Below are 17,453 nucleotides of genomic sequence, written 5' to 3' on the forward strand. Positions count from 1 at the left end.
TTTTCTGACATAGAACAGTTAGTAAGTGTCCGTTCTGATTCCATCTGTCTCCATCCATTTATCCATCGAGTTATTCATCAGTTACTTATTAAGCATCTGCTATGTGATAAGTATTATTTATTCTAGGGCTGAGCATTCATTGGGGAACAAAACAGACAAAAAGCTCTTCCGTCATATAACTTACATTCCAGTGGGCAAAGACAAAATAAATAAAACTATGCAATTGAGCATATATTCGAGTATAGTGGTAAGAGTGATGCAGTGATAAAGTGAACTACTTTGTTTCAGAAAATAGAAAAAGTAAAGCAGGGAAGGGAATTTTGTGTGTGTGTGTGTGTGTTTATAATGTAGATATTGTAGCCAGAAAGGGCCTCATCAGGAAGGGGATAAAAAAAAAAAACCCTGAAAGTGGTAAGGGAGGCATCCCACATGTGAGAAGTGTGATCCAGGTAAAGGAAATAGTGTGTGTGTAAAGCATAGGACAGGAATGTGCTTGGTGTGTTGCAGGAACTACAGGGAGGCCAGTGTTGCTGGCATAGAATAACTAAAGTGGAGAGTAAGTATTAGGAAGTGAGGTCAGTGAGATAACATGGGGCAAAATTATATAGCGATCTATGGGCTGTTATAAGAGAAATAGGGTTTTGAGCAGAAGGGAGATACAGGATCTGATTTATATTTTAATGGCATCATTCTGTCTACTGTGTTGTAAACAGACTGAAGGGGACCAAGGGTGAAATCAAGGAGACTGATTGCAGAAGCAGTTGGCAGAATTCTAGGCAAGACACAATGGTGGCTTAGTCCATGATGGCACCAGTAGAGGTTGTGAGATGTGGTTGGATTTGCTGGATTGTTTTGGCAGTGAGGGTGAGAGAATGCAAACAGTCGGGGGTGATTTCAAGGCTTTTTGCCAGAGCAACTAGAAGAGTGAGGTTTACTGAGATGGAGGAAGACCGTGGGAGGATCAGGTTTTGAGGAAGAAGGTAGGGATTCATTTTGAACATATTTGAGGTGCTTATCACATACCCAGGTGGAGAAATATATGAGTTTGAAGTTTAGGGAAGAGGTTGGGGCTAGAATCATACATTTGGTAGGTGTCCATTTGTTTATGGAATAATAAGCTCCAAATCTGGATGAGATTGAGAGAATAGTATAGGTAGAAAAGAGAAGATGTCCAAGATTAGAGCCTAGTTCTAGCTCAGGTCTTAAAGGCTCAATTTTTTTTTTTTTTAATGTTTATTTCTTGGAGAGAGAGAATGAGTGGGGGAAGGGCAGAGAGAGAGGGAGACAGAATCTGAAGCAGGCTCCAGGCTCAGGCTGACAGCACAGAGCCTGACGTGGGGCTCGAACCCACAAACTGCGAGATCATGACCTGAGCTGAAGTTGGACACTCAACCAGATGAGCCACCCAGGTGCCCCAAGGCTCAAATTCTTGATAATAGCTATCCAATATTGCTGTCTCTAGTATTATTAATAGATACTCATTAAAATCCTATAACATGGAGGCTGCCCCTCAGGAAGCCTTTGGATGATACGAAGAAATAAAATACAGGACATATATTTGAAAGGCTTAAATTACAGTAAAAGGATAATATATAATTACATGTCACAATGAGTGGAAAGGACTGTAAATTTACCTATTCTGCAGATGAAGAGATTACTTGGCATGGAAATGATTGACGAAGGTCTGTTGGAAGAAATGAGAATTGAACTAAATCTCAAATAATGAACAGATTGGGGGGCACAGATTGGGAGGTCCCCAAGACTACTCTGAAGTTCAGTAATTTAGAAGGAGGACTCACAGAATTTAGAAAGCTTTTATATTCACAGTGGCTGTTTGTTACAGCAAAAGAAACATTAAAATTAACATCAGGAAGAGGCGCATAAGTCAGGGTCTAGGAGAGTTTTAAGTGGGGGCTCCCCGTTGTCCTTTCCCAGTGGTCATATAGACACCCCTTAACTTCTCCCAGCAATGATGTGTGGCAGTAGTCATGGAATATTGCCGGCCAGGGAAGCTCACTTAACCTGTGGTGTCCAGGGTTTTTCCTAGGGTTTGGTCACATACACATGACACACTGCTGTGAGTTGTTTACCCTTAATCTACGGACTCTCCAGAGCTGATATGATGTGGCCCCAAGGTCCCCATCCACTGCAAGTCACATTGTAAATCACATTGCTAGCTTAGATTATTTGGCATTGCCCAAGACCCTCAAGTAAACAAAGACAACTATCAGGACATCCCAGAGATTTACCTCCCAGGAGCTGGGGACAAGGGCCAAGCCTTTCTTTGGGTAAGGTTAATTTTTTCTGCATGGTGGTTGGCTGGGAGGGTGGTGCCCTCTATGTGGAGAAAGCATGAGCTGAGATACAGTAGGAATGTGTACACCATGTTTAGAGAACATCGTGGTGACTGCAATATGGCCTTGTGCTTGAGAATATGAACTCTGGAGACATAGTGCCAGGATTTATATCCCAGCTGCCCTTTGCTAGCTGTGGAATTTATGGCAGTTATATAATCTATAACATCAGTAAAGCAAGGGTAGTAACAACACCTTCTTTATAGGCTTGTTGTGAGGAATTACTGTACAAAGTACTTAGAGTATGTCCTGACATAGTAAATGCTGTAGAAATCAGGAGTTTGTTCATCATTAATGATGAAATTCATCATGTCCTTAATCATTTACTCAGTGATTCTTTTTTGAGCACTAGTATGTTAAAGACTCATGTTCTGAGCCTCAGACCTTGAGTTCTAGATACCTAGGCAGTTTCCAGATATCTACAGGGTTTGTGACTGATTTAATATTAACATGTTCAAAAAGAAATTAAATAATTTTTCGCACAAATGATTTTTACTATTGGCAGTACTATTAACTCAGTTTTAAGATTATCAGCTGTTGCAGGGCGCCTGAATGGCTCAGTAGTTGAAGCGTTTGACTTCGGCTCAGGCTATGATATCACAGTTTGTGAGTTTAGCCCCACATCAGGCTCTCTGCTGTCAGCACAGAGCTCACTTCAGATCCACTGTCCCCCATCTCTCTCTGCCGCTCACCTACTCCCGCTCTTTATCTCTCTCTCAAAAATAAGTAAGCATTAAAAAAAAGATTATCAGCTGTTGCTATGAAGTTAAAACTTGTATTTAACTGGCAATCAAAGAACTTAATTTGGAGAGAAGTGCTGAGCCATAGTTACATTAAGTGGAATTCATTGTGATACTTCTGCATCTGTTCTGTGGCTTCAGCTGTTACTTGAAGGCATGCTATGTCATCTGGCCTGTGGTATCCATGATAGAAATGATATCTTTCTAAAGAAGGGCTTTATCATAATACGCTGCCGCTTGAGGGCTCACACTTGTAGAATTGCATTCCCTTCTCCTGTGCCATGTTTTGTTTTGTTTTGTTTTGTTTTGTTTTGTTTTGTTTTTAAATCAGTCCTGATGATCCTTTTTTTCCTTCTCTTTGGACCATGAAAAGCTTCAGGGTAGTGACTTTGGGAGCAGGATAGCTTAGAGTGAAGAGACCTTTACATGGGAGAAGTAATTTACATGTAAGAGATAGGAAGGTATTTTTTAGGTATGTTATAGGCTTACTTTAAACATTTAACTTATGCTCCAAAGTAACTGTAATGTAATATTGGTACTATAGCAAATTATTATTAACAGCTTTAATTGTATGTTTAAAAGTCATATTCATGGGGTGCCTGGGTGGCTCAGCTGGTTAAGCGTCTTGACTTTTGATCTTGACTCAGTTGTCAAGATCTCACAGTTTGAGAGTTCAAGCCCCACGTTGGGACTTGAACGTGAGACAGTCTCACAGTTCATGAGTTCAAGCCCCATGTTGGGCTCTGTGTTGACAGCACGGAGCCTGCTTGGGATTTTGTCTCTCCCTATCTCTGCCTTCCCCCCTCTCAAAATAAATAAATGAGTAAAACTTTAAAAATGTTAAAAATAAAAGTCATGTTCACAGGCTTAAATCTGGATATCAGAATTAAGCAATTCTTGAAATGTATGAATATCACCTTAATATACTGATTACAAAGCAAAAAACCAAAAAATATTAGCTGTTTCAAAGAATGGGCTAATAAAGAATAAATTTTGGTGAACTGGGAAGTTAATGTTAGCTTTCTTTTTGTATACATTTAGGTCTGTTTATGATGACCAACCAAATGCACACAAGAAGTTTATGGAAAAGTTAGATGCTTGTATCCGTAATCATGACAAGGAAATTGAAAAGATGTGTAATTTTCATCATCAGGGTTTTGTAGATGCTATTACAGAACTCCTTAAAGTAAGGACTGATGCAGAAAAACTGAAGGTAAGAAATGTTTTAAAATTCTCTTAACCTTTGGGGTGCCTGGGTGGCTCAGTTGGTTAAGCATCTGACTCTTGGTTTCAGCTTAGGCATGATGAGTCCCACATGGGGCTCCATGCTGCCAGTGTGGAGCCTGAGTGGGATTCTCTGTCTTCCCTTTCTCTCGCTCCTTCCCTGCTTGTGCGCCCGCGTTCTCTCCTAAAATAAATAAATAAACTTAAAATAAAAGAAACTTATTTAAAAAAATTCTCTTTACCTTTGCTGTCATTAAATTACTGAAGTATTAGTTTGTAGTGCATATATACAAATAATTATTAAATGTACTATTTTCAAGAAGTGAGTTAGTGTGTATATTTGGGAATGCTCTTTATGCTCTATTAACATAGTTGTCATGCTAATGACAGGAGTAATCTCTTTTTTGTAAAGCAAGTAATGCATTGACTTAACAGGATTTCTTTCCATGCAGGGAAATGAACGAAAAGAATTCATACAATGAAAGGCCTCATTTGCAGTTTTAGAATTTTAAAAAAGACAATTAGTACAATAATGATAAAAACTATCCTCTAAAAACCTTTAAAAACTTACTATAAGTGATTATGTTCTCAAAATTATTTAATAATATTGAAACTTAGTTTAATAGCAAAGCATAATTTTCTTAAAGAAAGTTGGTGTGCATTTTCTGCCACAGAGCAAAAACGTTATTTATTAAATGAGACCTGGATTTGTTTAGCCAGAATTCAAAATATTTAGTTCTAAGAATTGTGCTATTTATCTTTCTTTACATTTGGAGAATTTAGCAGATAAAATGACCCTGGTTCACCAAAGGTTATGATTAAAAAACCATTATATAAAGGATATTCAGATAACAAGAGACCAAATACAGCATCAATGAGGTCACTGAGCATCTTTGTTCAGAAATTAATGAGATTTTTAATAAACTAGAATGTGCTTCCTTACGATGATGACCTAATGAGTCACTTAATATGTGGGAAAATTTGAGGTTGAGCTTTGTCTGCACCTGCAGCATTAAAATGTTGCTGTGGATTGAGATTTCCGTGTTTGATGTTAATCAACCACCCAGTGTTTGCATTCAGCAAAGTATGAATGTTTAATTACCATAAAATGCAATCACCATTTCCTACAGACAATGAATGGCACATAGACCTCATTGAAGTTATCAAAAAGGGACCAGTGGTCAATTGGGTCAGTGATTTGAATTGTTTGACAGACTTAGAGAAGCAAGTAAAGTTCAAAAATCTAGATTAAATTTGAGAAGTTTGCCACAGAATCTGTTAAAAAGAACTGTCATAAGTAATTGAAGTTAACAAAAGCCCTTTTCAATCAAAAGTTCAAGTTCAAGCTGTAGAGTTAATTTGAATTTGCATTTCTTTGTTCTAAGTTTCTCATGAAGCATGATCTGATTACAAGGGTGAGCAGTTATATCAGGGCAGTTTTATGCATATTTGTCTAACTAAGGTGAAATTATTTTTAAGGTACAAGTTACTGATACCAACCGAAAATTTCAAGATGCTGGAAAGGAGGTGAGAATATGATATATTTCTTGTATGCTCAATTTGTGGATGCAGTTTAACTGTTTGCTTAAAAATATGAACATTTCTTCTTTTCTAAGGTGATAGTCCAGACTGAAGATATTATTCGATGTAGAATTCAGCAGAGGAATATTACAACAGTAGTAGAAAAATTGCAGTTATGTCTTCCAGGTGAGTTAAACTTGTCTACAGTGTAATGCTTGGCTTGGTAAAATTATAATCTAATGATAGTGTTTGGTCATTATTCATTATGGGAATTACAGATTATTTGGTGATTGCCCCCAAAAGCTCATGGTTATCTTCCTTGCCCATTTTAGCCCTTGAATTTTCATGGTCTTCTTATCTTATAAAGTCCCTGTTTGATGATCTGTCACATCAGGTTCCTAGAAAAACCTGTACCTCTCCCTCTCCCATTTCCTCCCGCCTAGTTTGTCCTTTGTCCCTCACCCCCCTCCCACTGCTTTTTTGTTTTTCCTCAGAATACTTTCCCATGGAGGAGAGTGTCTTTTCATTACATTTCCTTGCCTTTTCCTAATTTGCCTCATTTTTTATAACTAGTTTTCCACTGTTTTCTCTTTGTCATTTAAGCAGGTTGGTGTTGCTTTGCTCACAGTCTCATTTTGCTGATAAAATAAGCAAACATCCAAAAGTGCTAGGTCTTCTCACTTCTTTGGTCTTGCCTTTACTCCTATGTTTTGGAAAGACTGACTTTTTAGGTTTCTGAGTTTTTGATCTCTCTGTTACAGCTCAGATATTACTGGGACATCAAATAAATTCTGAAGAAACTAACCAGTATTTTCTTTTCCCTGATGTATCCTGTTCAGACAAAAGCAAGCATGTGTATGTCCTCTTTTCTTCATATAGTAAACTGAATCCATCTTAGTGTCCCATCTTCTAAACTTATTTTTTTTTTAGGCAAGAACCTGAACCTTTATCCTGGAGAATAGAATGAGATGCTTTGTATGATATTTATATAATATAAAATTACCTTTGAACACAAATTATATGTTAAAACTGTCAGATTTTATTTTATTAAACAATTTTTTAATGTTTATTTTTGAGAGAGAGAGAGAAAGTGTGAGTGGGGGAGGGGCAGAGAGAGAGGGAGACACAGAATCTGAAACAGGCTCCAGGCTCTGAGCTGTCAGCACAGAGCCCGATGTGGGGCTTGAACTCAAGAACCGTGAGATCATGACCTGAGCCAAAGTTGGATGCTTAACCGACTGAACCACACAGGCACCCAAAAACTGTCAGATCTTATTAGCTAAAAAACATTGTTTTCTGACTTTGTGAGATTAACTTTTCTTTTTTTTTTAGAATCACTGAAATTCTACTCAGTTTAATCTTGGATGCTTGCACACTAACTTTGAGTAAATAAAATGTCTGCTTATTATGTTCAGTTTCAGGATTGAGAATGTACTTCCTTCTAGTAATGTTTAGTAATATGTCTTTGCCACCATCAGATACAGTGAAGTAGCCATGAAGACAGTCTCTAAGTTTGATTGCTTTGTCCCTAAATGGTAATAAGCCTAAAAATTCGGGTACTGATAGAATGAGAAAGCTGAATTGGGCTTATTCCCCTATGCAGCTATTTGGAATAGAAAAATAAAGGGAAGTAGAGATTAGACTTTTGTTACTGCTACTGTTTTTGCTTTCAAGGCTGGGCAGGTGATCTGAGTTTATGTAAACATTGTGTTCCTAATAGCCACATTGAGAACTACCTCCTTTCCTCTATTAGCCTTTTATCTAATTATCCAGTCGTAAATACTTTTTTGTGTCAGCCATTATGGTAGATATTGGAAGTATAAATTTGAAAATGAGACATTCCCAGCCCTGAAGAGTCCTACAGTCTAATGTGAATAAAGACAAATAAGCTATTAATTATTGTACAATTGCTTAACTCCTCCTTGGATTAGGCGTATGAGAGGGTATAAGAAGTCATAGGGTAAACAGTGCATTTTCCTGGTACATTAGTTTTACTTGATTATTTTTGAGGAGAGTATTATTTTTATGTGGAAATAATATAAGATAGATAAGAAAGTTACAGGAGTTGTTGAGGTAAAACAGGAGACTTCAAAGAAAGTTTATACTTGTAGCAGCAGTTTTAGGCTTTTTCCCAGGTTATGTGTTCACTGTAATGCTTTGGTTGGAAAATATGAGAAATACTTGGTTGCAATATAGGGGCTGTGATAGAGATACCCATAGGGACCACAGGACTGAGGTGGTTTCACTGTTGCCACCATCCCAGTATTACGGATTTCAGATAAATGAACAATGTCTTCTATGAACTTGAAGACCCCTGGGAAGTAGCCAAAATAGAAAATCTGGGAAAAAAGTATTCTGTCTTTCTGGTCTGTGAAAATGTGAGCTGGCTTGATCGGAGTCAATAATAACTTACTCACTTTATACTTTGAATTTTTTTTTTTCAACGTTTTTATTTATTTTTGAGACAGAGAGAGACAGAGCATGAACGGGGGAGGGGCAGAGAGAGAGGGAGACACAGAATCGGAAACAGGTTCCAGGCTCTGAGCCATCAGCCCAGAGCCTGACGCGGGGCTTGAACTCACGGACCGCGAGATCGTGACCTGGCTGAAGTGGGACGCTTAACCGACTGCGCCACCCAGGCGCCCCTATACTTTGAAATTCTACTAAGGATAAATGGCAATCTGCATAGTTGCATTAAAACCTTTTTGGTGGTAAAGCTGAATGCTTCTTGCTGAAGCTTATAACAACTTTTATTGACTAATTGCATTTCTGAGTCCATAATAGAAATGGTATAACAAAGTTGCTTTGTTATGTTTATTTATGATTTTATTATAATTTACTCTCTGCTGTACACTTTTGAGGGTTTTTTTCTATGTCAATTTGGTGTAAAATTTTGCTTAGTGAGCTATAACACACTTGTGTTTGGTATATGAATATTATTTGAGATATTGAATCAAAATTAATCTCAATCAGCTTTGTTTCCTGAGTAACTAAAGTCCAAACTTCTAATTCCACCGCAGAGAAGATATATAAGTTTCTGAATATGATAATTATCAGTTGGTTAAAGCCTCAGTTATAGGTGTCTGCATATGGAAGTATTCCAAATTCCAGATAATGTGTATAAATAATGTAATGTTCAATATACGTAGACATTAAAATGTCTTTTATTTATTTGAAGTATAAAATTTTATTTGAAAATATAAGCCTGAATTAAAGTATAGAGAAAAGTAATGAATTTATAATAGGTTCTTCCCTTTAATTTTTTCATCTCAACTTTTTTTTATTTTGAAAGCTAAAATAAGTTATTTTTTAATGCAGTGCTGGAAATGTACAGTAAGCTAAAAGAACAGATGAGTGCAAAACGGTGAGTTGTTTCTTTCTTATTTTTCATAGGAATCTTCTTTTTCTATTAAAGAAAGCATGGATAAACTTAGTATAAATTATAGTGAGTCATGTGAAGTTTTGCTCTCTACCTTTATTCCTTTTCATGCAATTTGCCCGTCAGGATCATTTAATAAAACAATTCTTAGCCATTGATTTGTGGATCCTTGTCCTTTATAAGTGAAATCAAAGATTGATAATATTGATGAAGGACAAATAGACAACTGAACAGGAGTGAAAAAATATTGATTAGCTTCTGTGTTAACATTGCATACAATCAAAAGCTAAGTGTGTTGTGGGACCACAATGGAAGCAGTGTGGGTAGTTATATTTTGACAGTCTAGGCTAGTCATGTTCTGTATTATAACAAAAAATGAATACATGACATATGAAAATAATTTGCAGTACTTTATTGATTACCATAGAATCATTAGATGTAATAATGTTTAAAATGTTTTAAAGATGAGCAATTTTAAAGTAACAGAAAAATCAGAATAAATGAGAATATTCCACATTTAGAATAGGGAAGTAGTGATTTCCTCTTAGTTTATTAATAACTGCTTAATTATCACAGTACATTATATACAAATCTATACTTAAAGATCTGTGTATATCCTGCTTTATAGTACTAAACATTGAATTTTATTGGCCTTTACCAATTGATACTAATTAGTAGAATTATTTTTTTCATTCTTAATACGTGAACCGTAAATTATCCTGAAAGTCTTTTGTTTTATATATATAATGAATATATTCTCTTTTTCTATCTGAGTTGTATGTCTTCACATTTTAAAGATCCAGGTAATAGTTCCATGTGTTTGTTGCAGAAAAACAGATATCATCTTCCCTACTTCCATTCATCATTCCTCCTTGCTAGGGGCAAAACCTTTGACCTCTTTTAAGGGATTATTTTGATATTTACATTTATGCCTTTAAATAACTAACTTCTATTGTTTCTTCACTGTTTTCCAATTTAGGGCATTATATATTTTTTCAATAACATAATCTAATATTAAACAAATTTTTTTAATGTTTAGTTATTTTTGAGAGAGAGAGGGCTAGAGACAGAGCACGAGCAGGGGAGGGGCAGAGAGAGAGGGAGACACAGAATCTGAAGCAGGCTCCAGGCTCTGAGCTGTCAGCGCAGGGCCTAATGTGGGGCTCAAACTCATGAACTGTGAGATCATGACCTGAGCTAAAGTAGGGCACTTAACCAACTGAGCCACCCAGGCACCCCCATAATCTAATATTTATATTCAGTTCCCCCACTCCCCCCCCTCCCCCCAGATATCTTATATTTTCTTTCCTTTCCTGAAACATTGGTTGGTATGTACTTTTTTGTCCCTTTAACCTGCAACAGTCTTCCTACTTTGTTTTTCCCGAAAGGGTCCAGGTTAGTTGTCTTGTAGACCAAGCCATTTTGGATTTGTTTATTTTCTCATGATTAGATTCAGATGAAATATTTTTGGCATGAGTATGACATAAATGATATTGTGTACCTCTTACTCCATGAGATCAGAAGGCGTATACTGTTAGATTGTCTCTAGGTTATGCTAAATTGGATCATTTGGTTAAGAGGATGACTACCAGATCACATGAAAGGTATCTTTTCTCTTTGCATTTACTAAGTAATCTGTGGGGTGATATTTTGAGTCCTATTTCCTTAACAACCTTTCACCCACTAGTTTTAGGATTCTTGCCTTAATCAGTTATTATATTGGGATTACAAAATGGTGATGTTTTATAATTCTGTCATTCCAAAATGGTGATTTTTTAAAATAATTTTATCATTCTTTTGACATTTATTAACTATTTTTCTTAATATAAAGAAGCTTTTCTTTTTTTTAGCTCTTCCTTTTTATTTCCCTTTACTTTTTTTTTTCTTTTTCTGATTATCACTATGGACTCATGGATTTTTTTTAAAAAATAAATGTATTGAGACACCTGGGTGGTTCAGTTGGTTGAGTGTCTGACTTCGGCTCAGGTCACAATCTCGGAGTTTGGGAGTTCGAGTCCTGTATCGGGCTCACTGCTGTCAGTGCACAGCCCACTTTGGATCCTCTGTCCCCCTCTCTCTCTCTGCCCCTCCCCTGCTCATGTTCGCTTGCTCTCTCTGTCTCTCAAACATAAGTAAACCTTAAAAAAGAAAATAAATATGTTATAATCTTTTTTTATGTTCAAATTTGTCCCATATTTGGCTAGGGGAACCCCTCAAGCCAATTACTGTGTCCTCATTTGTCTTTGAATACTTTCTTGTTTATCACACATGTTCCAAGCTCACATTTTCCTTTTCTTGCCCTAGACCTAGAATAGCCATTTTCCAAGATACCCTAGTTCCTTGGTTTTTTTCCTAATGTTTATTTATTTTTGAGAGAGAGACAGAGTATGAGTGGGGGAGGGGCAGAGAGAGATGGGAGACACAGAATTTGAAGCAGGCTGAGCTGTCAGTACAGAGCCCAACTTGGGGCTTGAACCCACGAACCGTGAGATCATGACCTGAGCCGAAGTTGGATGCTTAACCGACTCAGCCACCCAGGTGCCCCTAAGGTACCCTAGTTCCTTTTAGTAAAGAAAGGTATTTAGAAACAGATCTGCTTGCTAGGTGGGCTTATTACCCCCCCTCCCCCAGACACACACCTCTCATGCCCTCTAGCTTCCAGGGTTGCCGATGAAAAGTTTGAAGCCATTCTGATTTCTGTAGTTTGTGATCTATTTTTTTTCTCTTTTAGAATAATCTTCTCGGGGTGTCTGGGTGGCTCGGTCTGTTGGGCAGCCAACTACAGCTCAGGTCATGATCTCATGGTCTGTGAGTTCAAGCCCCGCGTCAGGCTCTGTGCTGACAGCTCAGAGCCTGGAGCCTGCTTCTGATTCTGTGACTCCCTCTCTCTCTGCCCCTTTTCTGCTTGCTCTCTGTCTCTCTCTCAAAAGTAATAAACATTAAAAAAAATAGAATAATCTTCTCTTCTGTGGTCTGCAGTTTCCTGATGATGTGCTTTGACGTGGGTCTGTTTACTTCCATTGTGCTGGGTACTTGGTGAACCTGTCTGGAATTTAACCTGGAAACTGTTCTTTGATCTGGTAATGTCTTTAAGTTCTAGGACATTTTCTTGAATTATTTTTGCCTGTTTTCTTTTTTTAAATTTTTTTGAATGTTTATTCATTTTTGAGATAGAGAGATACAGTGCAAGTGGGGGAGGGGCAGAGAGAGAGGGAGACACAGAATCCAAAGCAGGCTCCAGGTTCTGGACTGTCAGCACAAAACCTGATGTGGGGCTTGAACCCACAAACCGTGACATCATGACCCGAGCTGAAGTTGGACAATTAACCCACTGAGCCGCCCAGGCACCCCTGTCTTTCTGTTTTCTTGATTCTAGGACAGATAGTGATGTTTAGTCTTCTAGATTGGCCCTCTTAGTTTCTTTACTCTTCTTTAACAATTTTTTTTGACTCTTTACTCAGTTTCTAGGATATTTTTTCATTTTTATCTCCTAAAAAATAATGCTGATTTTATTTCATTTCTGCTCTCTGATTTTTAATTTCTAAGAACTGTGTTTTGATCTCCAAATATTTCTTTGTACTCTTTCTTTCTTTCTTTCTTTCTTTCTTTCTTTCTTTCTTTCTTTCTTTCTTTCTTTCTTTCTTTCTTTCATAACCTGTTATTGATTCATTGCTAACAGTATTTTGTCTTACCTCTGAGATTTTAGATCTATTGTTTATATCTCTCCTTGCATATAGTCTGTTTCCACAGAGTACCTCCACCCCCCTGCCCCCCCTCCCCCCCCGCATTTTTGTTTTGTTTATTTTTTTCTTTAATCTCTGACTTTGTTGGTAGAGGTGTTTCTCAGATCTGGTAATTCCTTGGTTGACTGCTCATATTTAAATACAGTGGTCATAGCTGATTGGAAGCTTTGGGTATGTGGGTGGGACTTGTTGATTGTGAATTTCACTGTGAGATTACCTAGCTGGGCTGTTTAGTTGGTGAGCCTTTGATGTTAATATCTGGAGTTATTTCTTCTGGGGCCCCTCAGATTCCCTAGAGGAGACTTTTCCTGTCTCTTGTCTGGAGGGTAAAGATCTGACTGCCAGCATTCTGGGATCTGAGGTGGTGAAGAGGGCATTTGGTATATATAAACTCTGTTAATCCTCTTGTTTTCATATCAGTACTATTGCCCTCAGCCTTGGGTGGTCTTCCCCTGTTCAGAGATTATCTATTTTAGTCTCTTTAGTATTTTGCCAAAATGCAGAAAGGTGACTCAGATGACTAAGTGGGGTTTGCTTCTTAAACACGTTTTCAACCAATATTCCTTACTTCAGCTCTCCTTTCACTCCCTCTTCCATAAGTAGTGGAATTCCTATAAATTATTGACATTTTTGGAGATTCTAGAGAATATTCTTGGCTTCTCAACTATTGACTTAGAATTTAGTTTTCTAAGATATGCTGAGTTTTTTTTTTTTTTTTTTACCACATGTCCATCAGCTTTCAACATTCTAAAATTTTGTTCTCTCTTCTCCTTTTCTTTTTATCTGTGTGGGCTTATGCTTTTTAAAAAAATCTCTTCATGTTAGTTTATTGGAATTTCAAGAAGGAGTCAAGGTAAAAAGCATGTGTTCAGGCTGCCATTGCACTAGATACCCAGGACCCCACTTCTGGTGCCTTGCCATATTTTTGTCAAGATAAATATCCATATGGAGTAATAAAGGGCGTGAGCAGATGTTATTCCTGGTGATCATTAGAGGTTGCAAATTAGTGACCTGCAGAATCAAACTGGCCCACAGATATATTTGATTTGATTTGCAAAATGTAAAAAAAAATGTTTTTTGTTAGTTACTATCACTTCACATTCTTTAAGAGATATCTGGATTTGTGTTCTGATGACTCCCAAAGCTTGTATCTTGAGCTTGGTTTTGACGTCTCTGATTCTTGTTGAGTCTTTTCACATGGATATTCCACTATCTCAAGTTCAACATGTCTGCAGCAGGTTTAAAATCTTTGCATATTTTGAGGGTTGGTCCCTTTTCTGTCACATGTGTTGTAATATATTTACTCTGTGGTGCAGTTTTTTATTTTTTTAAGTTTTTTGTTTAGTGGTTTTTTTAGACCCAGATACACAAATCATAAGTCTGTAGCTCCATTAATTTTTTTTATATACATTTTTTTAAGTTTATTTGTTTGTTTTTAAGAGAGAGAGAGAGTGTGAATGGGGCAGGGGCAGAGAGGGGGGGGGACAGAGGATCCAAAGCAGGCTCTGCGCTGACAGCAGAGAGCCCAACGTGGGTATCAAACTCACGAACTGCGAGATCATGACCTGAGCTGAAGGCTGATGTTTAACTGACTGAGCCACACAGGTGCCCCTGTAGCCCCATGAATTTTTAAAAAGCAAATACACCTTTATTTATAACCACCAAGATCAAGATTTGAACATTATTTCTACCCCAAAAGCTTTTCTCATACTCTATTCCAGTCATTACCCCGAACAAGATTTAGAACACTTCCATCACCCTTTTATGCCCCTTTCTTTTTTTTTTTTTCCAACGTTTATTTATTTTTGGGACAGAGAGAGACAGAGCATAACGGGGGAGGGGCAGAGAGAGAGGGAGACACAGAATCGGAAACAGGCTCCAGGCTCTGAGCCATCAGCCCAGAGCCCGACGCGGGGCTCGAACTCGCGGACCGCGAGATCGTGACCTGGCTGACGTCGGACGCTCAACCGACTGCGCCACCCAGGCCCCCCTGTGCCCCTTTCCAATCGGTTCTTCCTCCCTCCTCCAGAGGTAACTTCTTTCTGATTTCTGTCACCAATGGTTAGTTTAACATTTTCTCAGAAGTGATATAAATGGAATCATAGAATATATATTTTTTCTTGTCTAGTACTTTTCACTCCAAATGTTTTGAGATTCATCCGTATTATTGCATATACCAATTGTTTGTTTCTTTTCATTGCTGAGTAGTATTCAGTTCTAAGAATTTGTTTACCCATTTACTGGTTGGTGGGTATTTGGGTTGTTTTTAGTTCGGAGGTGTTATGAATAAGACTATTATAAAATTAGTGTACAAGTCTTTGTAGGCAGATGTTCATATTTCTCTTTAATATATGCACAGGAGTAGAATTGCTGGGTTATAGTGTAGGTATAGGCTACCTTTTTATTTTTTCAAATGGTTGTACCATTTTGTACTCCAGTCAGCAATGAGAATTTTAGATACTACACATCCTTGCCAACATACGATACTGTAAGTCTGTTCTAGACGAGCCATTTTGGTACATATAAAATATCTCAGTGTGGTTTCAATTTACATTTCTCTGATGACTGATGTTGAGTGCCTTTTCATTTGCTATTCATTTGTGTATTTTCTTTTGTAAAATGTCAGTTCAAGTCCTTTGCTTATAATTTTAGGTTTAGAGACACATTAAAAAATATTTTTTAATGTTTATTTCAGGGAGAGAGAGAGAGAGAGAGAGAGAGAGAGAGAGAGAGAGAGAGAGAGAGAGAAACAGACAAAATGTGAGCAGGGGAGGGGCAGAGAAAGAGAGGGAGACACAGAATCTGAAGCGGGCTCCAGGCTCTGAGCTGTCAGCACAGAGCCTGACACAGGGCTTGAACCCATGAACCGTGAGATGATGACGTGAGCTGAAGTCGGATGCTTAACCGACTGAGCCACCCAGGCGCCCCAGGTTTAGAGACGTATTGAGCAGAAAGTACAGAATTCCCATATACCTTCCTCTCCCTCACAGTTTCTTGTATGAGTATAGTACATTTCCTACAATTCAAGAACCAATATTGACACATTTTTAAGTCTACAGTTTGTAATAGGGTTTAGGGTTCACTCTTATATCGTACAGTTTTGTTGATTTTGACAAATGCATAGTGTCACATCTACCATGACAACATTATACAGAATAGCTTTATTGCCTGAAAAATCCCTTGTGCTTCATCTCTTTCCCCATCCCTCCCTTATCAAACCCCTGCCAATCACTGACCTATCTATAGTTTTGTCTTTTTCATAATGTCCTGTAGTTGGGATCATACAATATGTGTTATGTTCAGGCTGGCTTTGTTCACTTAACAATATGCATTTAAGATTCCTCCATGTCTTTTTATGGCTTGATAGCTTATTTGTTTTTATTGATGAAAAATATTGCATTGTATGGATGCACCATTCACCTATTGAAGGACATCTTGGTTGCTTCTAATTTCTGGCAGTTAAAAATAAAGCTGCTGTAAACGTTTGTGTGCAGGTTTGTGTGGACATAACTTTTCAGTTCATTTAGGTAAATACCTGGGGGTACAGTTGCTAGATCATAGAGAGAGGCTGTATTTAGCTTTGTAAGAAACAGCCAAACTGTCTTCCAGAGTGGCTTTACTATTTTACATTCTCAGCACTAATGAGTGGGAGTTCTGTTGCTCCACACCCTTACCAGGATTTGGTGTTGTCAGTGTTTTGGATTTTAGCCATTCTAATAGATGCATGGTAGTATCTTGTTTTAACTTGCAATTCTGTATTGGCATGTGATAGCATTTTGTTCACATGCTTCTTTGCTATGTGTATGTATTCTTTGGTGAGGTATCTGTTCAGATCTTTTGTACACTTTTATTTTTATTTGTTTTCAATTTTTCTAAGTTTATTTATTTATTTTGAGAGAGAGGGGGGCAGAGGGAGAGAAAGAATCCCAAGCAGGCTCCACACAGCACAGAGCCTGATGCCAGGCTCAAACTCAAACCACGAGATCATGACATGAGCTGAAATCAAGAGTTGGACACTTAACTGACTCAGCCACCCAGGCGCCCCTACACTTTTAAATATGGTTGTTGGTTTTCTTATTGTTGACTTCTAAGTGTTTTTTTTTTAATATATATTTTATAGTACTATGTGTTTTGAAAACATCCTCTCCCATTCTGTAGCTTATCTTTTTAGTCTCTTAACAATGTCTTTTTAGAACAGAAGATACTAACTCACTGCCAAATCCAAGGTCACTTAGATTTTCTTCTGTGTTATTTTCTAGAGTTTTGTGTCTTACATTTATGTCTGTGATCCATTATGAGTTAATTTTTGTGAAATCCATTCATGAACATGGAATATCTCTCCATTTATTTAGATTTTCTTTGATTTCTTTCATCAGAGTTTTGTGGTTTTCTTCACATAGATCTTGTATATATTTGGTTAGATTTATACATAATTCATTTTTTGGTGCTAAAGTAAATGATATTGTGTTTTTAATTTCAAATTCCAGTTGTT

The 17,453-nt window shown here is 37.4% G+C and overlaps 1 protein-coding gene across 10 annotated transcripts in view; it reads left to right on the forward strand.

Moving 5' to 3' along the window:
* The window catches only part of EXOC6 (exocyst complex component 6), a 228,911-nt gene that overhangs the window by 45,164 nt on the left and 166,294 nt on the right, over positions 1 to 17,453 (forward strand). For 9 of the 10 annotated variants that reach the window (XM_019813545.3, XM_045040414.1, XM_045040415.1 and 6 more), the window contains 4 exons: positions 4,136 to 4,307; positions 5,798 to 5,845; positions 5,935 to 6,025; positions 9,158 to 9,203. In XM_019813545.3, coding sequence (XP_019669104.2) covers positions 4,136 to 4,307; positions 5,798 to 5,845; positions 5,935 to 6,025; positions 9,158 to 9,203 — 357 coding nt within the window. Of the gene's footprint in view, positions 1 to 4,135; positions 4,308 to 5,794; positions 5,846 to 5,934; positions 6,026 to 9,157; positions 9,204 to 17,453 lie in introns of those variants that run through there. The other variant, XM_045040416.1, reaches the window with a different exon arrangement.

Source organism: Felis catus, chromosome D2 (genome assembly GCF_018350175.1).
Source record: "Felis catus isolate Fca126 chromosome D2, F.catus_Fca126_mat1.0, whole genome shotgun sequence".
Lineage (NCBI taxonomy): Eukaryota > Metazoa > Chordata > Mammalia > Carnivora > Felidae > Felis > Felis catus.